The sequence below is a fragment of the Botryllus schlosseri genome, chromosome 7 (assembly GCF_051294905.1).
Source record: "Botryllus schlosseri isolate E-star chromosome 7, Bs_hap1, whole genome shotgun sequence".
In the NCBI taxonomy this organism is placed as follows: Eukaryota; Metazoa; Chordata; class Ascidiacea; order Stolidobranchia; family Styelidae; genus Botryllus; species Botryllus schlosseri.
The window spans coordinates 5,722,826-5,748,884 of record NC_137242.1 but is presented as its reverse complement, the minus strand read 5'-3'; the positions used below and the strand labels follow the sequence as shown (position 1 = coordinate 5,748,884).

Genomic DNA, 26,059 nt, shown 5'->3' with positions numbered 1-26,059 from the left:
TTCCCCCGCGGGCCAAATGACAAGCAGAAATATGTTGGCGGGCCGAGTAAGAAATTTTAGAATATCCAGCGCATTGATTTTATTTCTAAATTGAAAGCAGTGAATTGCACGAATTGGTGCTCAGTGGATGTGTTGATATTGGGGAATGACAAAGTGACGGTTAATTACCCTAAAAAATATTTATTTGCCGTCATATTTTGAAACAATGTTAAACATGATATATTGTGAACTCTCTTTAAACCCCTATCAGCGTTTATCTATCAATAAATTAAAATGCATTTGGAATGGCCGGAACAACCCGTCGTCATCCCCCCCCAAACGTTGGTCTTGGGCCCCCCATAGAGTTCCAAACCAAGCTCCAGGTGGCTTCACCCCAGACCAGCCGCCATCGAGATGGACGATGCACGAGATGTCTTGTATACACTAATTGGCAACGCGGAATTTTTTCATGATTCATGATTCAATCGGTCAATAATATTGGTAAATATATTGCTATATTTTTTAACCTCTTTCGGCACACATAGTGGCATACTCAGTTTTACCGCTAGAACTGAGTGAGGTACTGTCTTGGAAATATTCGGGAGGGCCCGTTGTATAATTGCTTCGTTACATGTTGTTATTTCGTGACCTCCCGTCTGCTATGTGAAAAGATATTGAAATCGCCAGAGCGTACCAAACTAAAAAAGCGCACCCGATTCTCGATTGGTATTTCTACACTGGCAAATATTGCCTATGGACAATTGGACTTCGTGGTTTTCGGTCAACATAAGGGCAGTCTTTTTCGGCCAAGGTTTTCTCGCTGTCGAGTTTTTTTTTCCTTTACTTGGTTAATTTGATCAGCTGTTGCAATTTCAGTGCCTTCTCGGAATCCCGTGTTGGCTTAAAGTTCATTTACCTTGGTGCGTCGTGGCGCGGAAGTGGCTAACGCCGAAATACCCAATTCTAAAAACCATTGATCTCTAAATCGCGCGGAGCGCGAGAAAAACTTGAATGAAGTTGCATAACTTTTCAAAGAAATACCCTATATAATTTATGTTCATTCACGAAATACTTTTGGGCGCCCGTCGAGCTCGCCACCAAATTGGGGGGTTTGGGGTGCGGGTGTTACAGTCCTGAGGATAATAAATAGCTTATTTTCTTGGTAGCTGATTTCCAAGAAGTGTGTAGCTTGCCGAAATGGCCTCGTTGTTTAGCCAAGGTGGCAGTTATTAACCATCTTTGAATTTCAACTTTTGGCTCTCTTTTTTTGACATCCTTTATGTGTGGTGATATATTCATAAAAATCATGGGCACTGATTCACTTGTTTCGCGAATTATTAGTAGGGGAAACTTATGAAAATCTGTGAACTATATTGTTACCAATTAATTCCTTCGCCATTATCTTCTTGAAGGTATGTAATATCATATGTTAAAATGTTGAAGTTCAACTCTTGTGGGAAACTTTTTAAAAAAAAGCTGTTAAATTTGACGAATTAAAAAAAATTATCGCCCATGAGTTACTTAGGACGAGTTTAAAAATGGTTTTCATGATTCCTAATTGATTTTTAACACTTACAATTCAGTACAGTCTCTCCTCTGAGAAAAATGCCACACCTACTTTTATATTTATGCACAAAATATTCTTTATATCACATAGCTATGACAGACATTTCCACAGTCATTGTCTATGTCTTCTTCAGACTCAACATTATCGGGATCGTGACTGCCGTTTTTGCATGTAAGGCCTTTACATACGCCACAGGCCGAAATGCATATGACCCCATTCTTCTTGCAGCTGCATCTCCGACTGTTGTAGGCTAATCTCCGTGACAATTGCAGCTTGTGAACTGCAGTAGCTCATCAGGAGCCATGGGTTCCAGTATTGGGACTGGCTCATATCCATGCATGCCTATTGTCCATCCATAATCACTGGGGTCTAGAGCAGAGTTGGATCAATTGTAATTTGTAATTGTAATTGAATGTAATTAATTACATTTTTCAATGTAATTGTAATGTAATTGTAATTGAAGCATTTTTATTTTGTGTAATTGTAATTGTAATTGTAATTTGACAAAAATTTTGCTCAATTACAATTTCAATTACATTAAATTGCTATTGAGGCCTGACAAGCACAACATAAAACAATTGACTTATAATGCATTCTCTTTAAATGTCGACAAGGAATTTGGTGGATCCATTCGCGGAAGCCCTTGACTGTGCCCTTGTGGGTGAAGTTTTTTTTAATTTTTACCGCTATGCTGGCCTCGGCTGCCATTGTATACAATTTTTAGATTACTAACCAACGGATGGATTCGCAACACGTGACTCACGATTGAATACGCCGAGAAGCAAACTGCTGAGCCGGCTAAAAGCAGCAGAATTGATATTCCCATAGCTGACGATCCAAGCGTCGAAATTTGATATTTATGGTCCTAATCGAAAGCTAGTGTCGCACTGATTCCGCAATAAAAGTATATTTCCAGGAAATGGTACCATCCCAAAATAGTCGTGAAAGTCTGGGAATCGGCATTGTTCTGAACAATCGCTGGGCGTAATTGGTAATTGTTGTGGTCATGCTGCTGCAGCGCTCTCACTTTTCAGAACAGTCGGCCTTAAACGGCTAATTTGGAGCAGTTACATTGCCCTGACGAGATTTTATTTTGTATTTTCGGAATTAGTACATCAATAGCTTACGATAAAGACCAGATGCATCAAATTTGGACGCATGGTTCGCCAGCTCTGGGACTACAAAGTTTGCTGCTTTTAGCCGGCTCTGCAGTATGTTTGTCGGTGCATTCATCCGTGACTCACATCTTGCGCATCTATCAGTGGGTTGGCAATCTACAATACGATTTCAGATCACGATGCTGCATCGTTATTTCGTCTGGCTAACTAACCAGACCACTGGATATTATATAACGTCTTATCTGACAAAGCACCCGGTTTTGTTTTCACTCCGAGCGAGATAGTGTAATGGTTATGCGTCCGGCTTCTCGAGCGGTAGGTCGTGGGTTCGATCCCCGGCCGGGTCATACCAAAGACTCGAAAAATGGTATCCGCAGCTATCCTGCCAGGCGCTCAGCAATCACGGATAGCATGGAGGAGAAAAAAAACGGGGGCGCAGACTAGATGACCTCATGGGGCCGTATCGCAACTCCGTCGCCAAAGCATCTCGATGGTGCAGGCGAGAAAGAATATCATATCTCTCTCTCTCTCACCCTAATTCCTACGCCCCTCGATAAAAACGCAAATCCAACGCGTGCATATATTGTAATACTTTTTCAACGACATACAGCACCCTATCCTTAATCATAACCCATAGGAAATTAGGTAAATAATATTTTACATTTCCAATAACGTCAGCCATAATTACCGAGCATTCAAAACACGCTTATATTACGCCACAATGACATCTCACATAGCATACTATGTACGCACATAAACGCATTTATTACTACACAATCTGAACTAGACTTGAATTGTTGTTAAATATGACGCTACGGTTGTCAAGGAGCACGGTTGAATTTATGATTATTAAATTACATGTTCAACAGCAGCAATTGTAATTGTAATTGTAATGTAATTGAAGCATGCAAGGAGTAATTGTAATTGTAATTGTAATTTGATATTTTTAGCATGGAGTAATTGTAATTGTAATGTAATTGAAACATTCATGAAAGTAATTGTAATTGTAATTGTAATTGAACTGAAATAATGTAATTGATCCAACTCTGGTCTAGAGACATGCTATGTAAAAGGATCCAATCCCGGATCTGCAGGTACGCTCGGAGTGAATGTTGTGCAGCAGCTGAGCAGCACCCTCTGTTGGAGGTAATGTCTCTGGTTTAATCACTCCTGCCCCTGCCTTCCTTGAGAAGATGTTGTACCGAATTTCGCCCAATGTACTATCTCGCCAATGGTAAATGCTCTTGAAAATCGCAATGCCAGCATGAATCACCGTTTCTTTAGTGGCTTGTGTGTCAAGGAAGACATCGATGTATTCAGCCACGTCCCATTCGCAAAACCTGAAATATGCATCGGTTCTATGTCACGTAAAGTAAAATTAAATACAGAAATCAAGTCATCGTTATTCTTAACATTAATATTATTAGTATTAACTGCCGACTTGATAGTAGGTTTATCATTATTCCCCTGTCAAAAAGAGTTGATTTGCCGTGACCAGCGATCGCAGAAACTGTATCGCACCCAGTGAAGGCGTGACAAAAGAGTAGATACCTCTTCTGTGTTTCGCTGAGAGATTCTTTGATATTAAGAACGCCATAAGAACCCTTTGAAGTGGTTAAGAAGATTGGGTGGTGGCTGTCCAAGCTATGGTGCACCAGCATTACCAGCACGTCTGCATCTTCTGCCCGCACCTGTAAATACACCAGCATGTATTATAGATCCTATCAATCGTATTTTCAAATTGCTAACATAGGCTACTACATGAATGTTACTGACCTCAACGGAGCCATCTGAAGCCGCAGTAAGTACCTCTCTGACAATTGAAGTGTCAGCATCGTTGTTACACTGCTCCACAGTGATGTCTTGTTTTTGAAAGGTTGAAGAGAGAAGGTGGATCAGCTCAGTCTTGTTATGAGTGTTGTCCAGAAACTTTGCCCTTGTGGTCCAGTTTGACATATCCGGTTGAATGTTGATGTTACAACAGGAATTCTTGGTACGCCGGATGTGGTCGTGATCTATTGGTGACCTGCTGTAACCATCAAAGACCACAATGATATTCTGAGAACGACAGTCTAGATACTGCGCGTAGCTCAGGTAACTGTTGGCGATTTCCTGCCAAGACTGACGTTGTTGCCACTTCACCATGTATATACAGAAGCCATCCGCCATCAATTACGAGGGTACAGCATGGTTCGTTAGTCAAGTCAAGTGGATCAATTAGGGCCTTCAGGGTTGTATTAGAAAATTCTGCCTTGTTAGCCTTGTTCATCTTCTGATCTTTGTTGCTGAACAGGGACAACGGGAAGGGAGTGAGCTCATACTGTAAGCTTGCCTCAACTGCCAAATCCCGCTGCGCGAAAATGATCAGTCGGTTGAACAACTTTAATGAGTCAATGTGAAAGTTTTTCTCGTTGACCTTGGGGCATTTTCGTAGCGATGACAGGGCTTTCACCTTTGACTTGACAGCCATGGTCGACGTCACTGACTTTCCATCAAGGGTGATCTGCATGGCCATCCCAACTTCAACTGCTCTCTCAGCATTGACAGCGTCATCCCCCGTGCTGGTAAATCCAGTTGAGAAAGAAACGAGCAACTTCTTTTCTCTATCGTTGTCGAATGGCTTCATTTCCTCAAACCATTCAAGGACAAGTTCAATGGCCTCTGCATCTCGTGTCATTGTGTCTTAGTAAGGTCTCTGTGAATGGGTACATGTCTACTGAAGTCCTCCTCCATCCGCCGGTTGACATCAGACAGATGACTGAGGGTAAGCACCCAGCATTTGTGGCCAGAAGAACTATTCCTCATTCTTCCTCTGCTCAGTCCACCTTCTGACTTTGCTGCCTTCATCAATGTCTGTTCAATGCAAATATCGCACCATGTGCCAGACCACTCATGACTTGAGTAGCGGACAACGTGGTTACCGTGGGCGGTCAGACGTTCTAATGCATCATTGTAAGCGGACAAAGTTTCGAGTTCTTTCATCAGTTGGCAGTTCAGCCGTGCACCCTTGGCATACTGATGATGGCCCGCAGCGGCAAAGGTGTGAAGCATTTTGGTAACAATGCAGGACGGATGCCCACTGTGGTCTGCGAGTCGCTCGGTTCTTATAAAGACCTTAAGCACATCTATCATGTAGTGGTACTCCACCCAGAGTGCAGGTGTTCGTCCTCCTTTTGCGAGTCGATTGAACGTCTCTTTAAACCTTCGCTCGAATACTCGTACTACTGGGTCGGAGTGTCTGGCACCCATTTTCCCATCAGCCACCTTTTCCATGAAGTACTTCATAACACCACGCTCAGCCTCAGTGAAGGCAAGTTTCATGGTATGTTGATAGATGGCTGCATCGATGAGAAGGTGAGCGCGGATTGCCTTGTCAAAACATCCTCCATCCATGATGTGGCTAGCTGTTGTGCTTCCAGGATAGATCAACTGGATCACATCTAGTAGCCCAGAATCTTCCATGATGTTACCAATTGATCCAAGATAGGATTTCAACAGGTGAAAACCACCCAACCTTGGAATGACTGGTAATTTGGTCTGCTTTATTATATTTACAGCCTTCAGCCATATCGGAAGATCGAAGGTCACTATAGCGACCCCAGCGCGACGCGTGCACTCTTTAAGAGTGGTGAAGATGGTTTTGAGATCATTAGGGTCTCCTTCAATAACTGGAAGGAACTCGATCTGTGTGCGCTGTTTTGCATCATTAGCATGGATTCTCTTCATCCAGCCATTCCAGTTGGAATGTGGAAACTCAGGATCATTGGCTTTAATAATCCACCCCGCTGCCCATAGTGTGTCACCTGGACTGAGGAGAGGCTGGTCAATTCGTCATCAGCCAAGGAGAATGATAGCTCAGCGATGGGGGAAAACGTGATCGCAGTCGTTCCTATCTGTTTCCTGTCCACAAATGGAATAATCTTTATTTCGGTTCTTTTCAGGATCTTAGCTTTGTCGAGTGCTTTCAACTTCACCCGAGGGAAAGTTGGTGTCTTTCGTGGATCTGGCAAAGGTGGTGCTGGAGAGGTGACTTGGATCAAACCCATTGAGTGAAAGGGAGTGTTCCCATGAATGGAGACAATTTTTAAATCTATATTGTCTCCGACAAACTGGGATACTGCATTGTTTGTTTCCCCAACCTCCATACATCCCACCGGATCACTACTTGACGATTCACTTTCAACGGCTGTCACGTTTGCTGTCACAGCTGCTTGATCCTCAATCACAACATCAATCGCAATCTCATCATTGCTCTGGTCCTCAGCTTCCTCCACAGTAGTATCAAGAGTACCAGAATGATATGGAAAATACTCTCCACTCCTACTATTAAGGAAGCAGTATTTGTAGTTTTGCATCTCCATGTAAGACTCGGTGTAACCTAGCCGGTGGAACGTATTGAGCATCCATTTTGACCCAAGTCTATGATCAAGTTGTATGGCAAGCCCCATTTGATGTGGCAAAACTCCAGACCGAGGCCGACACGCCTTAATAAAATTCTGTCCCCAAACGGCAACTCGTTCGTCTGATTTGACGGTCGGTCTCAAGAACATCTGCAAGCTTTCAGGAACAAGTGCTAGCTGACTATCGATGTCAGTCATACTACATGTGTTGGGGTATGACCTTGGGTTTAGATCAATCATGGCAATATCATTGCATATGAACCTCAGTGCAGTTTTAATTAGCTGAGTCTTCTCATCGCCGTGGTCAAGATTAGCATGATGCTGTCGCATAATCTTGTCGGTGTTATCTTTGAGGCAAAGTACGTCTGCCCTTTTTTCCTGTGTTGTGAAATACAAGATATCTTCGTATCTCTTTTGAAGTTTTACCTTTAGCCAACGCTTGGAATAAGAATGGCTCTTATCTGGTGACTGATCAAATTGCTGTAACTTTTGATGGACTTCGTCCATGTCCATTACTCCATGCTCTATTTATGAGTCAAACCATTCGCAGAATTTTAGAAAAACTGCATCTCGCTCCTCATCAATACTTCTTTGTCCTCTCCTCCTTTTACCTCCCTCATCAGTTTTAGACAAACTATCACCTCTCATAAACATAAGTTTGCATCGCAAATGGTAGAGTGTTTCTTCTGCTACCAAGTCGTTGATCCCCACCAGGCGTCCAACGACCCCTCTGTGCCCCAGGCATCCCCGCGAGTTCTTGCTGTCTGAAGCAAACCAGCCTTCATTCTATCTGCAGTCAAATTATCTGGTACCCTGTATTTTTTTCTAGCTAGTGCTGGATTATTTTTGTAGAGTTGCGCTGGTTTGTTGCAAAGAATGCATACATCCTTATACAAGAGGTTAACTGACTGTATATTTCTAGAGCTGCGGTCAGTTGATGAACTGAGCTGACAAGTAGTAGCACGTCTTCTCCTAAACTTCGAAGACTCTCTATCTGTCTTTGATATTTGAGCTGACTTTTTGGTGGTTGCAACAAAGTTGTTGTAGAGATCATTTTTACATTTCTGGTGGTACTGCAGTTTACCTTCCTCTTTAGCCTCCTTCATACGATTCACAAAACTGGCATTACTCACAGTTTCCGTTTGTTTTAATAAAGTAGAGTATCCCTTTGGAGTTGCTTGTATGAGTCTTTCATCTGGTGTATCCGAGCGTGCACAGATGAAGCAATTGAACACTGGTGAAGTAACGTCCTCATCCATCTTGTTAGACTATTAACTATACAGTCAAATGCTGCTTATTAACAGTACTTTGTTCGTGCACACGATGAGTAACTATGGCGAAACAGTCACGATCCATTTAGCAACAATCGACAATGCCGGGTTCAGAGTCGCTTTTACTTCATTACAATTGCGTCCATCTTACAGAACGGAACAGTACATAAAATACTGTTTTAGCCCTTGCCGTATTGCTTAGTTCTGTACTATGCTGATTTTAAGCCTATATATATATATGTCTGTGTGTGTTACACGGGTAATACAGCATACAGTATATTTGTTGAATCATTCGGTATCGAGTTACTGGACGGTGTAGTTCTGACGGTATAACTATGTCATCAGTGCCATTGTCCATATATTTTTCACAAAAATGTCTGTGGTAAAATGTGAATGTTAAAAATCAATTTAGTATCATGAAAAACCATTATTAAACCCAGCAGTAGTTAGTTATGGACGGTAAATATATTTTTTATTTTTTTATTTTTTATTTTATTTTTTCAAATTCGTCAAATTTAACAAGCATTTTTCGGAAGTTTCCCACAGGAGTTGAACTTCAACATTTTAACACATGTTATAAGAGACCTTGATAAACATATTGGCGAAGAAATTGTTTGGTAACAATATAGTTCACAGATTTGCGAAATATTCCATAAAATGCTGTTACTATATGTATTAGGAAACACATCACGTAACAATTTGAAACACAGATCGTGTAATGCGTAATGTGACAATGGCAACAAAGAAGGTTTGGTGACTTCTTGTGACTTAAATTCCAACGGCATAATTTGCTACATTGACTTTACTTTGAATATGGACTGGGCATGTGACGTACGTATAGAATGCGTAATCACGGTATGTAAATGAACAGGGTTGATAGTAAACGAATTTCCGGTTCAGATTATACATCCTATGGTTTTAGTCCACGCAGCAACATTAAAAAGTAGGTTTGATGTTTCAAATTTCAAGCAACCATTTGCGGGCCGTACAGAATCGCTCGGCGGGCCGCATTTGACCCGCGGGCCGCACTTGCCCAGGCCTGGGTTATAAGCTAAAGTATATTTTTAGAAGTTATGTTCTGCAAGACGAGTAGTGAAGCAGGCATTTGGTCGGCTGAAGCACTGTTGGTGATGTTTGTTGAAGAGGTGTAATGCTTTGCCCGAGAATGCTCGGTTGCAGATAGCATCATGCATCACTTTGCACAACTTCCGTGAAGAAAACATGGACTACGCAGAGTTGCCACCTACAGATGTAGTGGATGACGAAATCGAAGCTACCAGCTTTGAAAGTGATCTGGAGTCTGGTATTCGTGTACGCGACACGCTTGAAGATGCTTTGTGTTGATTTGACATGACACTCATTAAGCTTTCTGCTAAGAGCAGCTTATCCTAATAAATGAACGATGAAACGTTTTTTCTGTCACTTCAAATCCAAAATCTTTTATAAACATTTCGAAGCCTGCTTGACCTTATTCTGCTACAACTTTTTATTTATTTTTTATTTAACAAACCCCAATAAGAAGACATCTCTAAACAAAAAAAATATGTTTGCATCGTGGCAATTTGGCAATTAAAGTATGTTTCATCTCAGACGACCATTGACCAAAGTCACTTTGCTCGTTTTTACGTCATTTCAGTTTCAGTTTTCGCGACCGCCAGTGCTCGCTAAAGAGTATTTTCACAATCTTTTCCGAAACTTCATCTCCGAGAAGCGCAAGAGGTAGAAGGGACTATTCCACCAAATTCCCTTGACGCCTGTTTTGTTGAGGTTTCCATTCAGATTGCTGGTGGCGAGGCTGCAGAAGCCATACCACCAGCCTGCTTCGAGGTCAGAAGCGCAATTCACTGACGACAAAGCATCGTGATCTGCGTCTTTCGCTGAGAATTGCCGATTGTTATGATGTGAGAAGCCATCGCCGGTTGCATTCCCGGAGTATCCGGATACGTTCAGTCTGTAATTGTCGGATGCGGGTCCGATGCGGAAGTTACTGCATGTAAAAGGAGATTGTGAAGGAGATCTCAGGACAATTTGCCAACTGACCGTCGTGTAATAAAGTCTGCACTACGTTATAGGTAGTTTACAGCAGTGGTTCTCAACCGCTGGATCGCGAACCGGTGCCGATACGTGGCAACTTTCCTGCTGGTCCGCGACATGTATCAAAATTTTATATCTCAATTCCAAAATGGAGAAGATGGACGCTTGTCCATTAATTAGAGAAATAAAACTACTAATTATAAATTGAGTATGAGGTTTGGAATGTATATATCTGCATTATGTCGTAGTAGGGATATCTTGGTATACTTTGGGCGTATGTCACGATTGTGCAAGTGTTGTACGAAGCTGTTAAAGAGTACCGTAGCCTACAATTCGTTTCGGACAAGTTATGCGAAAGCTGCTGAAGACTTTTATACAAACGCCTTTAAATTCCGACATTGCAATTAAGCGATACCAGCAATATCACAGGGTCTGGCAAACAGCATCTCATTCCTTTCAAAGGATACCGATCCATCACGATCAAGTTAATAGTAATTAATAACAGGACTTCGCGAGTGTCAGCTTGCGCAGACCTCAGCAGAATCACCCAAAAGGGTAACAATAAATGAAGTTTACGATATTACATTTGTCGTGATTAAATTCAGGGTTAATTTTGATATTTGAAGGTTTACCGGTCCGCGACATTTGTTTTGAAATTTTACCGATCCGCAAGGTCAAAAAGCTTGAGAAAAACGGGTCTATCGGACATTTGGACATAGTTAACCAGTTAACACGGACTGAGCGAGGATTATGCCACATTCGCGGTGGCGTTCTGAAATGCAACCATGACTCGTTAAGGACCGAAAATCTCTCATTTCCATAAGGCATGAAGTCGGTTCTATCTAAGTATGAAAATTACCATAACTCTTTTTCACGGCTTATGCTTTCTTCTTTTCTTTACAAAGAAAAAACAGTGGTCATAAAATTTACTCAGATAACACGTTTGCGGCGATCCTTTTCCTAACGAAGATGATAAACTCTTATCAATCGGAGGCACTTTTCGAAAATTGTAGCCGTTATTGGAATTTCAGACTACTTTGTGGCGTGTCAGAAGTCAAATGGAACAAAGTAAACAACGATTGATCTTCACCTGTATTTAGAAATCCAATGAATTCCTTTTTTCGTGATCATTTTGATTTTCATCTCCATATTGCGTCCATTTGTCATTTGGTGCAGAGCTTCCAGGCCTGAAATGGAGAAGATTATTATCATCAATTTAGATCGATCCTTCGGTATACGTTATAGACGGTCAGCATTAACCAAATACTTTACTTTTCGCTTTAACGTTTGTCGAGTATAAGTATCAGGTTCTTCCAATGATAGCCTGGGAAAGTCCATGGTTGTCATCGTCCATTTTGGGCTACTTTGACTCGTACATGAGTAGAATATTCACTCGACAGCGATCGTAGAAGAAAGTATTTATATTATTCAGATAGCGTGATTGCTCATGATCTCCGCGATCGGGTCATAGTGGCAACTTGGTGACATGATCTTCAGTTAAAATGTTTGTGATATTGTCGTATGAGGAATCAAGTGCCGATAACTCGATTTACATTTATTTGAATAAAGTGTCGTAATAAACATCACAAAAGATCAAGATAGCGTAATGGTTAAGCGTCCGGCTTCTTGGTCGGTAGGTCGTGGGTTCGATTCCCGGCCGGGTCAGACCAAAGACCTGATTAGTAACACTGGTATCCATGGCTTCCCTGCTTGGCGCTCATGCATTACTGGGATAGCATGGAGGGGTAGTGCATGACTTAGAAAGTCGTAAAGGCTATATCTGCACTTCCTTGTCCAGCGGCATATGCACATCATGCACTCATGGTATGCATATGCGCAGATCGTGTGTATGTATATCATGAGTCGGTGTATATGCCGCAAAAACATCAAGGACAAAAATAAACTACGTCCTACGTCCAAAATATTTTCGTCTTCTAAATCTTGTTCGCCATGATGGGGGCTGGACGAAATTCATGAGATTGTACAATGTACATTAGGGCTGTTCAAAAATAACTTTTTTTCCTGAATCTTGCTGGTTACTTGATTAAATCGTTAGGTTGCCTTAAAAAACGACGCATACCAAATTTGAATTCATTCCGACAAATATTCGCGGGTTACGTAGAGTTTGAAAATTTTGGATTTGCCCAAAAACGCAAAAAAAATTTTTTTTCAAATTTTTCTGCCAACCCCATGAAATTGTTGGGCTGTCTTCAAAAACTATGCAAAACAAATTTGACTCAATTCCAAGCCGTAGAAGCGGAGTTATTTCAGTTTCTATTCGATAATTCTGGGATTATCCTTGATTGGTGGATAATCCAAGAATTATCACCGAAAAACTGGAATAACTCCGCTTCTACGGCTTGGAATTGAGTCAAATTTGTTTTGCATAGTTTTTGAAGACAGCCCAACAATTTCATGGGGTTGGCAAAAAAATTTGAGAAATTTTTTTTTTGCGTTTATGGGCAAATCCAAAATTTTCAAACTCTACGTAAACCGCGAATATTTGTCGGAATGAATTCAAATTTGGTGTGCGTCGTTTTTTAAGGCAACCTAACGATTTAATCAAGTAACCAGCAAGATTCAGGAAAAAAAGTTATTTTTGAACAGCCCTAATGTACATGCCTCAAACGTTTTACACAAAAAGTCATACCCATCCAGTAATCTCCTTGCAAATCGCCGAATCCTTTTACGTAATCTTTCCAATTTCTGTAGAAATCAACGTCTCCGTTCATTCTTCGCTGGAAAACCTTTACGGAAATGGAAATAAATCTCATTTTTTTCAACAGAACTCAAGCATTCAATTCACGGTCCAGTTTCCTCCATCGTCAGTAAAGTCGCAGAATACATTCGTGATTCCGATTTTCGGTATGTCCAAATTAAACACACCCCCAGAGTCATTAAGTGCTAATGCTGATTCCAATTGGGTGCCATCACAATTTCTTCTGGTGATCATTTGAAGAGCTGGAAATCATAGAATTCGTCTCATAAGTATCACATGACTAATGGCGGCGATGAAAATCTATCTATCCTTGATTTTTCTATTCATGCTTTATTCAGAGTTATGTTAATAGTCAGCTGTCAAGATTACCGTTACGTAGATCTGACATATCGAACTCGCCTACCGACGCACGTGTCATTCATTTTCATCACTATAGTTGCTGTTGTTAATTGTGGTATTTATGGAGTTTGTGGACTGATCATTGACTCCAGGTCAATTTTCTTCATTTCTATTCCGAAGTTGCCGACTTGTAGCACGGTCCACTTGCAGGCTTCGATAAGACACCGCATACACGGTTGATATGGCGAGGAGGAGCCGAGGTAAACCTCCAACTCTTTGGTAGGGATTTATTAGTTTATCATTTCATCACTCGTCGTATGTAATCCCTTATTTTTATCCATCCAGTGTGTATGTCTGTTGTTTGTATCGCGTGGACCCAGGTACAATGTTCCCTCTAATTTTTCGCGAGTCTGCGCAAACATGCAAACTCACTGCGCAGGCCCTTGGACAACAGTGCGCAACCAGGCCCCCCATATGGTGATAAGACGAGCTTCTGGGGGGCGAAGCCCCCCAGACCCCCCTCAGGCTAGACGCTGTTTACCGCTATTTATCTGCTTCATTGGGTCGACGTTTAGTGAGACACTTTTTTCCCCTAAGTGCGCGAAGCGCGAGAAATTTTTATAATTCATGACTGGATCGGTCAATATGATCGGGAATTGTGTATATATTGCTATCATTATCCTCTCTCTGCTCACGTAATCTGATATACCGGTAGAGCTGAGGGAGGTGTGTTTGAAAAGGTAGGACCCCTCAATAATAATTTAACATCTCCCGGTGTATATACTCGTTGGCAGCAACGAAACAGCACTTCGTTATCCCCCCTCCCCCAAAAATCTTCGCTAGCCCCCTCCCCAAATAAACTTGAGTCTTGGGCTCCCATAGGGTGATAAACTGCCCCCCCCCCCATGACATTGTTCGTTTTTGCCACGAAATTATAATTGTACTGTATAGTGAGCCAGCGCGAAGCGCGAAAATTTTGGATAATTCATGATAAAATCGGTCAATAAGATCAGGAAATGCATATTTTCTGCTATCAATTCCTTGTCCTCTCTGCTCACGTATAATCAGATTTACCCGCAGAGCTGAGTAAGGTGTCTTTGAAATTGCAGAGCCCGTAAATAATAATTGAACATCTTCGGGCGGGCGGACCCGTTGGTATGACTTCGTTACATGATGTTATTTCGTGACCTCCTGTTTATATTGTATTAAAAAATTTAGAATCGCCCAAGCGTACTAAACTGAAAGATCACACGATTTCGGATTGGTATTTCTTAAATGGCATATAATTTTTTCCTGCGGGATGGTATTTGTCTTGTGAGGTTCAGATTGCCAAGACAGGAACATTCGACGCCAGTCATTTAGGCGCCTATATGGACGATTAAACCTATGTATTCTGTATATATAACGAAGTTTTCGGTCAGCATAGGGCCGTCCTTTATGGCCAAGGTTTTCTCGCTGCCGATCGTTCTGGCACACTTCTTTGAGTCGCATGTTACATGGCCTAAAACTTTATATGTCTTAGTGCGTCGTGGCGGTAATGGCCAACGCCGATCTGCCCATTTCTATAAATCCAGCGTATTTTTATTGGGGGAAGAGTAACCAATAATCAAGATATTTGGCGATGCATGAAATTTTGAAACATACCCTGTAATTTATGCTAATTCACGAAATAATTTTGTGCCCCCTTCGAGCTCGCTACCCCCCCAAAATTGGGGGGTTTGGAGTGCGGCAGTTACGTCCCTGCGACTACGAAGTGGGAACAAGTCACCATTTTTAAGTATTTTCCTCCAGTATTGCAAAAGTGTCCTCTTTTTCAGATTTCCAAAATGTGGTAATCCTAGGTATTACCTGATCGACAGAAAACTCCCGTTCAAACGAATTGAATAATATCAAAATTTTTGCTGTTCAGAAGCTGATGTAATTCAACGCCCTACAGTGCACAGTTGCAGCATTTCCCGATCAACGTTTGCAAGGGGATGGATTTCTCGACAATGTTGGTGTTTGTACTTGCATATTTTGCATATTATCGTATCTTACCATACGTGATCAGATTTGCCTGATGAAAGTGATGACTTCGAAAATTCACGGCATGTAATGGTGCAGTAAATCCTACGCAATGTTCATGCCACACGGAGAAGACTATTCGTTAGTTTCTAGCAGATTAACTTCGCGCTAGCCCATTGTTATTTAGTTAAACCATGTTATTTCGCCATTCCCAGAAAATATTGGGCTACTGAAATGATATCAGTATCGCTCACGCGTACGAGACCGTACTAAAAGAAAGATCTCTTTCGTGAGGCGCTCGTCATTGCAAATTATCATTTCTTCAGAGAGCGCAATATTTACCATTACTGGCCGCACTTGTACCTCGGTTTCAAACTTCACCGATAACGCTATTTGCCCCTGGCAATGTTCCCTCTGATTTTTCACGAGTCTGCGCGCTTGCGCGGGTCCCATGGAGAACAACAATTAAAAAAAGAAAAAAAGGCATCGCTTCGGATTTTTTGTGCGCAGCTAAGATTTTCTGTGCGCAGAGACCGGTTCAGCACTGCGCATTTGCGCACGTGCGCAGCTATAGAGGGAACATTGCCCAGGTGGGTGTCTCATTCCAACGACTAATCCAAGTCATTTCGACACGTTCCTATATATTTCCATTGTATCACAGTCTTGTGATGTTTTGAAATGATGAAAATAAATAAACTAATACTGATACCGATGCTAACAACCCCTTGGGAGCGTGCAGGTGAAATCATATGATTCTATTGATTTGTAGATCAAAGGCCTTGAAAGCTTAATAAACGTTGTCAACCTGAACATGGTCAGAAGTAGTCTGAAATGAAGTAGGCCTATTTAGACTGTTTGAACAGTTGGGCTGGTGGATTAAATACTGATAATATATTATAAAACAAAATTACCGAATATATACCTGTGTTTGGCTTTGCAAGGCGCGATTCCAAATCATTCGTTTTGATCCTCAAATCGTTCAACTCTGAAATTACACGGACACCGCGTGTAAGACTGTAGGTGTCGCATTATCAAATTGGAATACTTGCCTGGACACGGTCGACGATGTTGAAACTGATTAGTCATGGACAAGTGTTCTCAATCAGACATGTTCGGATTGTATGCCGTAATTTGTAGATTTATGACAGTTTCTTTGTGTGTTTTGGGCTCCAATATCAGCGTTTAATAAGAGCCAGGTTTAAGACATGTGTACTCGGCCTGCTTATCGCAGATAATATAACGTATCTCCAATCCAGCAGCGCACTCATGTTCGACATTCAGAAGAACAACGGTAGCATACCATAGGTTGGGATTTTACCGAATTTAGCAATATAGGAGTTAATAAAGTTTGCGAACCTGCACAATAACAACAATTTTTTATTTGCTTCGAGCCGATAGCTGGAAACTATAGTAATTGGAATAGCTATGGGCACGTTGATGTGAAATCAATTGGATTAAAGCGATGCTGCTTGAATTAGAGTCAAATCGAATTCACCTCATTTGAATAGTAGAAGGTACAGGCCTACTAGTGACTATAAGCTAGATCTGCAATCAAGAAATCGAGAATTGAATTTCAATAGAAATATGCGTAAGCAATATCTATATTGAAATTCTCAAGATTCAGACGTTCGCGCCGGGGCCGTGCATTCCCTAGCATAAACCTCGGGATATATAGCTAATCCAGATTTTCATTGGACCAGTACTGGGAAGATTGCAGCAAATCATTAATTTGAAATTGAGGGTACATCGCACTCTAAATGCGTGGTGAAATTGAAGTCGATCGTATGGAAAAGTTCCGGCGGCAGTCAGACCCAAAAAGTCAAAGTAATACTCGAATTACAGCGAAAAGATCTTCGCGAAAGGTAGCATTCCACTCTAGCAATCTCAATGCTATTGTGACCACGCGCCATCATGTTGACTAGCCCAGGGGTGGGCAATTATTTTCCTCCGCGGGCCAAATGAGAAGTAGAAAATACATTGGCGCGCCGAGTAAAACATTTTAGCTATATTCTCCTGCGTATATTAATTTTATTTTCAAATTACATTGATGCAAGCAATCCCAGCGGAAGGAATTTGATGGCATGGAAGTTTATGGCTGTTGATGAATGAATTCTGACATATTACAGTCGGACAATGCACATAGCAATAACCGTAAGCGTGAGGTTAATCGCGCAGGGCGCGAAAAATTTTTCAATAAACTTGGGCTTCGCGCCTCTCTTCTGATGCTTGTTCGAGAACCACTGCACTTAAATGTATACACAATAGTACAGAGCTTTTTCTAGATCGCTGCCTTCCGAGCCGTGTGCAGCTTTATTAGCCTTGATGTTGAGTGAAGCTTGCAGTTTTTCTGAACTTCGCCCTCCTTTGACCTTAATATCATCGACTTGCTCGACTAAAACTGAAAGTACGGGTTTACCCCTGACTGCAATATACAAATATTTAGTGCTCGAAAGTCTAAAGTTTAAACCTTCTTTGAATTTCAATATTCGGCATTCTTTTTTGGCATGCCCGTTAAACCTTTATGCGAGCACTGGTTGACTTGTTTTACGAATTAGGGATTCGGAAACGTATCACATAACAAATTTAATGCTTTGTTGCGCCGATAGGCCTTGGTAGCGCCGCTCCGAAAGCTCATCTCACTAATAAAGTTATACTAATTGGCAAGTGGACGTTAAATAGAGTGTGAAAGCTATCAAGGTCTTACGTAACAATTTGAAACACATACCGTATAATGCGTAATGTGACAATGTCAACAGAGAAGGTTTGAACTAAACTATATATGGGAAGAGTGATTTCTTGTAACTTTAATTGCTACTCATACTTTGCCACATTGCCTTTATTTTGAATATGGATTACGCATGCGAGGCATATTAATGAACAGAATTCAAAGGCAAAGAATTTCCTGTTGAGTTGATACAGCCTATGGTTATGCTCATTTAAAAAGCAAGTTTTATGTTTTGAATTCCAAGCAACCTTTCGCGGGCCGCACAGAATAGCTTCGCGGGCCGCATTTGGCCTGCGGGCTGCACTTTGCCCAGGTCTGGTCTAGCCGTTATAGGGGCCCTCTTTGCATTATTTATGGTCGATATATCTTTGAGAATTTCCGATCTTGCTTAAATGTTTTACATCAGAAGCCATTTTACGGAACGATATAGCATGCAACAGAACCTCGACCAGTATGGCGATTATACATATATGTTGCAGGTGCAACCTTAAAGAAATGCATGTCCGAAATTTCGCGAAGGATTAATAATAGATTACGCGTGACTTCAATAGAACAGAGATAGATGGAGTAGAATGGTACATCCCGTTACAATTTGGTACCTGCAATTCCAGAACAGTGGCTTTCCAAGGGCAACGGAGGAAGCGGTGTCTTACAAAAAGCCTAGAAGTGGGTCGTGCTAGAAGTCGGCAGATACGGTATCAAAAATAATAACTATCGGCCTTGTGTAAATGACCATAGTAGTCGACAAACACCATGAATACCACAAACAACAATAGGGGAATGGCTGCAGCAAAAAAGTTTTTCACGCTTTCAATTTAAATTTGAGATCATATGATATTTATATCGCATTGCTGAGGAGGGTAGGAATTTTTTAAAGCTTGAGTGACGCATATTCAAAGTAGTGTGGTGTGGTTTACGGCTAAGATATAACAGAAATATATCCTGATTGATGGAATCCTCTTTGTGAAAAAGAGAAATGATGATAATGGGCCCCTATTTCAAAAGTACCATACCCTTCAAGAGTGCTTTATTGCTTTCGTCTGATTTAGATAATTGGGTCTTCAGAGCTTCCATTTCTAGAAATAATAAAATTGTTAGCATTGTCCTGATCATTTACAATGTAGTTGATAGGTGTAGCAGAAATTAAAATCATGTTTGCTTTGCAAATTATTATTAATATTGTTATTATATTTAAAAGCAATTTTAGTGACGCATGTAACAACTATGGTCTTTTGCGTCACGACATAACAGTTGCTAATCGAATCGATATTGCAGATCTTGCGCAAGTTATCGGTATAAACATGAAGTTACTGGTCTATGCGAGATATCAGATGGTGGCTGCAATATGCATCAAACTACCATTTTCAAATATCATGGGTACTGTTGAATATTTATCTCGAAAGCTGGATGTAGGAGGCGATTGCTACTTCCGGCACCTTTCCGTTCTATTTCATAATTCGTAAAGCTAAATATGACTTTGACAATGTCATTCATAGTGATGAAATACCTATATATATATTTAGCTACCAGAGATGGTAAGGATCTGAGTTTCGCGTTCGTGTTCGGTGTGTGAACGTCAGAAATTTGTCTTGGGTGTCTGGTGTGTGTCTGATGTGTCTCGTCTCTTTGTTATGACTACCGTTACCGCTGGTTATGCATAGCATTCCTTTTTAGTGTTGCATCGTTGCGCCATACTTCGCCAATTTGGTTTTCGATTGAACCTCTTTCTATATCACAGGTTTTCAAAATTTTCCAACAAAATTCATGAAACGGTTGGCAATATTTTTACTGACTCATGGTCCCTTACAAAATCAAAACAAAACAACACATCGGATATTATGGTGTCAATGTGACGGGTTTAACTGACGCCGAGCTGTGACCAGCTAAGCAATGTTTGGTTACGTTTTTGCCAAAACGGCCCTAATATCGTGAATCCCATTAAACTGTTTCAAATTCATACATAGTTTGAGTTTTGGTTTGAAGAATAAGTTGCCTGAAATTTTTTATATGTTAGAAATTTGTTATTTTCTGGAGCGTGAGAATAGTTTGGAACGTGCTTTGCGGTCCTAAATATTGTTTCGCGGACCCCAAAAGGACCGCGTACCCCAGTTTGAGAAACACTGTTCTATATGCTTATTATTGTGCCGGTAACTCTTGATAAGGGCAGACGAAAAGTCTCCGAGTTGATAAATTCTACTGCAATGAATGTAGTTCTAAAAGCAATAATAATAAAGTTTAGTACCGCCAGTCACATATTCAAAAGATCCTAATTATATCACGATTTCCAACGTCATAGTTGCGTCGTATCATCCATACAATGATGCTAGATTGCGACTGATATCGGTCATTGCCCCGATTACAGAATATCTCTGAATTAGGGGTAACTATGGTGGATACGTGACTGTAGGTGTTAACTCAAGACAACTTACAATTTCATTGGGTTGACGGTAAAATTTTTAAATAAATTCAAAAGTTTCAATTCGCTCTGCCGCGGCTTCTGCTGGTTGGAATTGAGCCAAATTTGGTGTGCAGCCTATTTTAGGCAACCTACCAATTTAATCAGTGAATCCGCGGAATCTGGGAAAAAGTTAGTTTTGAACAACCCGAATAACCATATTACCTTTAAATACGCTTCTACAATATCTTGATAACATAAATATAAAATACTTCTACACGTATTGAGGACGAATCTACTTAACACACGCGCGAATCATTTGTGCCGTGCAGTGCAGCGCAGCACTAAAAGTAATATGCATCGTGGAGTTGCCGATTTAAAATCACACTCGTGAACCTAATTATGTCATTTCCGTTTCGACTTTCTATGATGTTTAGCAATGGAAACCTTTCGTAATGATCGCGCCTTGAGGTCTGGCTATTGCGCTAGAAGTTACATAGAAAAATAAACAATCCAGTAAGACTATAACTCGGTATTGTCATGGTGAAATATATCAGGAAAAAGTTTAGTCAAGTCGTTGCAATAATAATATTTTTAGTACGCATTTTATTAATATTTTTGAAACGTTTCTTGTTGCTTTTGGGGCCACGAAAAATAGTGTTGCGGACCGTCGTTATATTAACACTTGTCCTACCTTACCCAGACATTGCTTCATTGATCAATTGCTACCATCGTTTACTTTTCTTTTTATTTTCCTTTTTTACTAACATTTTTACAGCCACTGTATAGAGTCAAGTGTACCTGTTTGATACGGGTGGGATCAGACTAATAGTTGACCTTCACCGTCTTGTCGATCATCCCTATCTGATACCGAATACTGTGCATGCATATTTTCTGTACCATCATCATTGCCATCGGTTTTATGTATTATGGTTGGATGAAAATAAAGACTCTCTCTCTCGCTGCCGTAATTTGCCCACCCCTGCTGTAGACAGATGCATCCTACTTCCAAAGAGTCCCCATACAAATTAGAGTAGCCTACATCATTGACTATTTCTGAATATTTCAATATTACCAATCTGATCATGACATCACAAAGTAATATATCACCTGAGGTTGTTTTCTTATTTTCGTTCTCAAGCGTGCTCATCCTTGTCGTGAGAGATCTGATATCTGAGAAGCATTGTCGAGACTTTAGCGGATTGTTAGTAACTATACCTGCATCGATTGTACGAATTGATATATCGTGCAGCGTTAGCGATAAGCATGAACGAAACTACACTTCCCAAGCACTTATACTATCACTGCCTTCGTATAGGATACTTGTTCAATTGTAATTTCGAAAAGGCAAGGTAATGATCCGTACCTTTTGACTGAGCAGCATCATTTCCTTCCAATCTCATCTTTTTATCATTTAATAATGCAAATGCTGTGATGAAAAAATAATGCTAGTCACGACATAAATACCGTTCAAATGACCTTATCTTCAGTTAATTATAACATCATTTGTCTAATCCAAGGATGTTATATTTGATTGGCTGTATTGTGGTTGATTTGATGTGACTAGGCGAAAATGGAGGCATTCGAAGGCATGGAGATTAGCGTAAATGTTTCCCGGGTTATAACGGTTAATTGTCACTGATGTAGACATATGTACGTACACGCGCAGTGGTATAATCCACAGCTACAACACCAATGGGTTGGGGATTCAAGTCCGACCTAGGTCGACTCCCAAATTCCTACCTATAAGTTTTGGAGGTTCGCCATCTCATCCGCGTTAGCCGTGTATTCAAAAAGCCTAGAACAAGTGCTACAAATCGGCAGCTACGGAATCAAAAATATTAAGTATATGACCATTATAGTTGACAAACACCACGAATACCACGAACAAACAAACAACAAACATACATACAAATGCACACAATGGAACTACCTGCTTGTAAAACTTGCATTTCCCTTTTCAATTCGTTGTATTCCTCCCCGTCTTGGACGGATGTCCTCACGCAAGTAACTGGATATTCATTCGCGTTCAAACTCGGAGACATCAGTCCGGGATCGCATTTAGCCAGATGACATCCTGGACGTGCCTTGCACCGCATTTCCTCGTGTTGAACCGCAGCAGAAATGATCGCCAGTATGCATGACACGATTATTCCATTCGATATCCTCATTTCGGCAGTGGTGGTCAAAGTTGTCAGCGTTGGCATGATATGTTTTGAGGTTAAAAAACTTAATTTTGACAAAATATTGCCCCCATGTATGTTAATAAGGCATTTTAGCGCATAATGTTAGAATTGTACTACTTATTTTCATTTCTGGTTGGAACTGTCTGTCCTTACGAAGCGGTTTGGCCTAAAAAATATTTTTGACTTGAAAACTGCATTGTGTCGTAGGAGAGATTTCATGGTCTACCTTGGACGTATGTCACATTTGCGCAAGTGTTGTACGAAACTGTTTAAAAGTAGCCTGAAACTCGTTTTGGACAAGTTATGTGAAAGCTGTGGCAGACTTTTAAAGAAACACCGTTAAATTACGACATTGCAATTAAGCGATACTAGCAGTATCATAGGGTCTGGCAAGCAGCATCTCAATCCTTTCAAAGGATACCGAAAAATCACGATCCAGCTAATGGTCTTTAACAGGACTCCGCGAGCTTCACCTTGCGTAAACTTCAACAGAGTCACGCATAAATATGCACTGCCAAGAAGGCAGCATTAAATGAAGATTAAAATATTAGATTTGAGCTGCATACATTCGTCGTGATTGAATTTAGGGTTAATTTTGATTTTTGAAGGTTTACCGGTCCGCGACATTTGTTTTGAAATTTTACATGTGGGCAATGTTCCCTCTAATTTTTCACGAGTCTGCGCGCACTCACCAACTCACTGCGCGGTCCCTTGGACAACAGTGCGTAACGACTAACAAAAAAGGTCGTCACTTCGGCTTTTTTGTGTGCGCGCCCCACATTTTCCTGTGCGCGCGCGCAGCTTAGAGAGAACATTACCTGTGTGCAAGGTCAAAAATCTTGAGAAACACTGGTCTACATCAGAATTTTTCATCATGCGCTTTTTGATATAAGAAACAATGCCATGCCCACACAATCTTGCTTCAGTTAGTATATCACGGTACGTTGAGCATAACTATGGTTCTGTTGAAAATCATTTTGCCTCTTATTAAAATCGCTTTTAATCGAAGAAATAATCAAATCTTGATTTTATTTTTATAATGTTCAATCATAATAAAATCAATGGAAGAGCATGGGAGGACTGACAACCATGCCAATCAAGATAATGCATCATATCTCGCATCAACTCAATAATGGGTCGCTAGAAGCACCACTAATCCGTTCGGAAATATGTTGAGTATAGGGCTGGGTGAATGTTGTAAGCAGGTCTCGAGGTACCGAGTCACAAGTCAATTTCACTTTCATAGTGAGATTTTTGTGGTCGCATAAGGTGGGCATAATTGTATTTTCCATGTCATACTCAATTCAAAATCGAATCTCTCTGGTACTCAATTTTGTAAAGCCCTAGTTATAAAGAGCAGTATTCGACTCGAGATGAATACTTTACCCAACAATAATTCAGAATCGAATCCCTCATGTAGGCCTATACGATTTCGACAATGTTGTCTACATCACAAACTTTCCATCATGCGCTTCTTGATATAAGAACCAATTCGCAGGCAGCCTTGCTTCAGTTAGGATATTGCGGTACGTTGAGCATAATACCATGTCAACTAGGGATGGTGTGAACCTCTGAAAGGTTCAGGTTCGTGTGAACGCGAACCTTTCTGAAAGGTTCTGTGTGAACGCGAACGTGAACCTCATGACGTCACGCGACGTCATATTGCTAATTACAACCCTATCTTCAATGAAGTGATACCCTATATTAATGTACACACGATACCTAGCGTCGGCTCGGACCACATAATGCCACAATGCATAAGTACAAATTGGCGTTTTAAACATCGCTAAATTTCGACGAGGACCTGCCAGTGAATATAAGCTTACGCTTTAACGGTCTAGGCCAGACGGAACAATGTATTCGGCGTCTGAGTATTGCTATTGATACTGAGCAGAGTGTAAAACGGGTTTCTAGACTTGCTACCGATATTACCCCATTAACAAGTTATACAGCAGTAGCCAACACCTCAATCGCATGGATTCGGTTTTAATGATGCAGTGAAGATATGGAGCCAAGATTCACCCCGTCGGCCTGCTAGATTTTTTACATCAGAAAACGATATCAATCTCATTATTTGGTTGAATAAGCATCATTCCTTGACCACGTGTTTCGCTAGTGATGTTGTGTGATTGCGGGTCAAGCTCACAGCAGAGAGTCACTAAATACTCAAAAACAGAATGCTGGATATTTCAAGCAAACTTTTGTAACAAAGCAAGTAAAACTTTTGAGATTGTCAAGGTGCATGCTCGTTTACTGTAGATTTTTAATGCTGCCAACGCCATGCATAGAGTGGCCCGCAGTTGAAATGCAATAAATTTGAACCAAAGATCTTTTATAATGAAGTGAAAACTGTAATATATGAAAAAGGTTCACAGTGCAGAACCTACCAAGGTTCTGTTGTGAACGCGAACCTCTAAATTTCCGAGGTTCACACACAGAACGCGAACGTGAACCTCACGTTCACACCATCCCTAATGTCAACCTATTTGTTTCATTAGACCGATTCACAATTAGCAGGCAATGGGTCGTCTACAACGGTAGGCCTATAAGTATGCTATAAGTATGCTACGAGATGTAAAATGTCGAATGATCAGTTCGCCGACAGTGCAAACATCTACGATACAAATGAAATGCAGTTGCAAAACAAAATTCGACTTTGTAAACAATTTTGTCAATTTTGTGACCGAACGCTACAATACTGACAAAATTTTGACTTTTTTTTTGCAATTTCAAAAAGAAAATCGCCCTCTTAATGACACTATAAGGAGGTGCGATTTTCTAATACATATTTAGTTACCGTGATTAAGGGGATGTTTCACGCTGTTTTCATGACGATTTACCGTATTAAAATTTAATCAAAGTAGATTAGGTCGAGATGTGGCATATGCTTATAGCAGTTTACTTTCGGAATCACAGGGCACAATTCTCGGATGATCAAAATGTCAATGACAGTAAATATAGCGGAATGTTCGAAAATTAATGTTTATGCCCATCTCACAAAAAAAAAAACGAGGAGCACCTGCAGTTTGCATTTGGGGTGGTTGCTGACTTCAACAAAATGTGCCCCAACACAATCAAACAGCTTACTTGGCAATATAAAATGATATTGGTTATCATGGTACCCCCACCAATGATCAGCTATTAACCAGACGAGGTAATCCACGCTTTCCAGCGTTGACCCAATAACAACTATAAATTTACTATATATGCTCCATAGCTGATATAGGTAAAATTTCGGACCCATTGAGCCACCTCTAAACATTAATGATTATCACTAAAATTTTGCACAGTGTGTTTCTTAACCCAAAGGAACATTTTGGCA

General features: G+C 40.7%; 2 protein-coding genes and 1 pseudogene across 2 annotated transcripts; all 3 read right to left on the bottom strand.

The window, feature by feature from the left end:
* Positions 1–1,521: 1,521 nt before the first annotated feature.
* On the bottom strand, positions 1,522–8,323 carry LOC145443399 (uncharacterized; annotated as a pseudogene).
* On the bottom strand, positions 4,041–4,704 carry LOC145443565 (uncharacterized). Its single transcript, XM_080321510.1, has 2 exons — positions 4,441–4,704; positions 4,041–4,355 (listed from the first exon to the last, which is right to left on the bottom strand). The coding sequence occupies exons 1-2, from the start codon at positions 4,618–4,620 to the stop codon at positions 4,056–4,058; spliced, it is 480 nt and encodes a 159-aa protein (XP_080177636.1). The 5' UTR covers positions 4,621–4,704; the 3' UTR covers positions 4,041–4,055.
* A 1,348-nt stretch (positions 8,324–9,671) lies between the features above and the next one.
* LOC145443639 (fibrinogen-like protein A) lies at positions 9,672–24,284 on the bottom strand. The gene is made up of 9 exons (XM_080321575.1): positions 22,485–24,284; positions 21,918–21,980; positions 21,662–21,724; positions 19,170–19,232; positions 16,354–16,416; positions 13,176–13,330; positions 13,020–13,116; positions 11,460–11,556; positions 9,672–10,322 (listed from the first exon to the last, which is right to left on the bottom strand). Exons 1-9 carry the CDS (start codon positions 22,756–22,758, stop codon positions 10,013–10,015), a joined length of 1,185 nt encoding a protein of 394 aa, XP_080177701.1. The 5' UTR covers positions 22,759–24,284; the 3' UTR covers positions 9,672–10,012.
* Positions 24,285–26,059: the final 1,775 nt, after the last annotated feature.

Coding starts and splice junctions, on each gene's coding strand:
- LOC145443565 (XM_080321510.1), bottom strand. CDS start 4,620: ATGTCAAACTGGACCACAAGGGCAAAGTTTCTGGACAACACTCATAAC. Junction 4,356..4,440: donor CTTCAGATGGCTCCGTTGAG/GTCAGTAACATT, acceptor GTGTATTTACAG/GTGCGGGCAGAAGATGCAGA.
- LOC145443639 (XM_080321575.1), bottom strand. CDS start 22,758: ATGCCAACGCTGACAACTTTGACCACCACTGCCGAAATGAGGATATCG. Junction 13,117..13,175: donor ACGATGGAGGAAACTGGACC/GTGAATTGAATG, acceptor ATTTCCGTAAAG/GTTTTCCAGCGAAGAATGAA. Junction 10,323..11,459: donor CATTGGATTTCTAAATACAG/GTGAAGATCAAT, acceptor TTTTACATGCAG/TAACTTCCGCATCGGACCCG.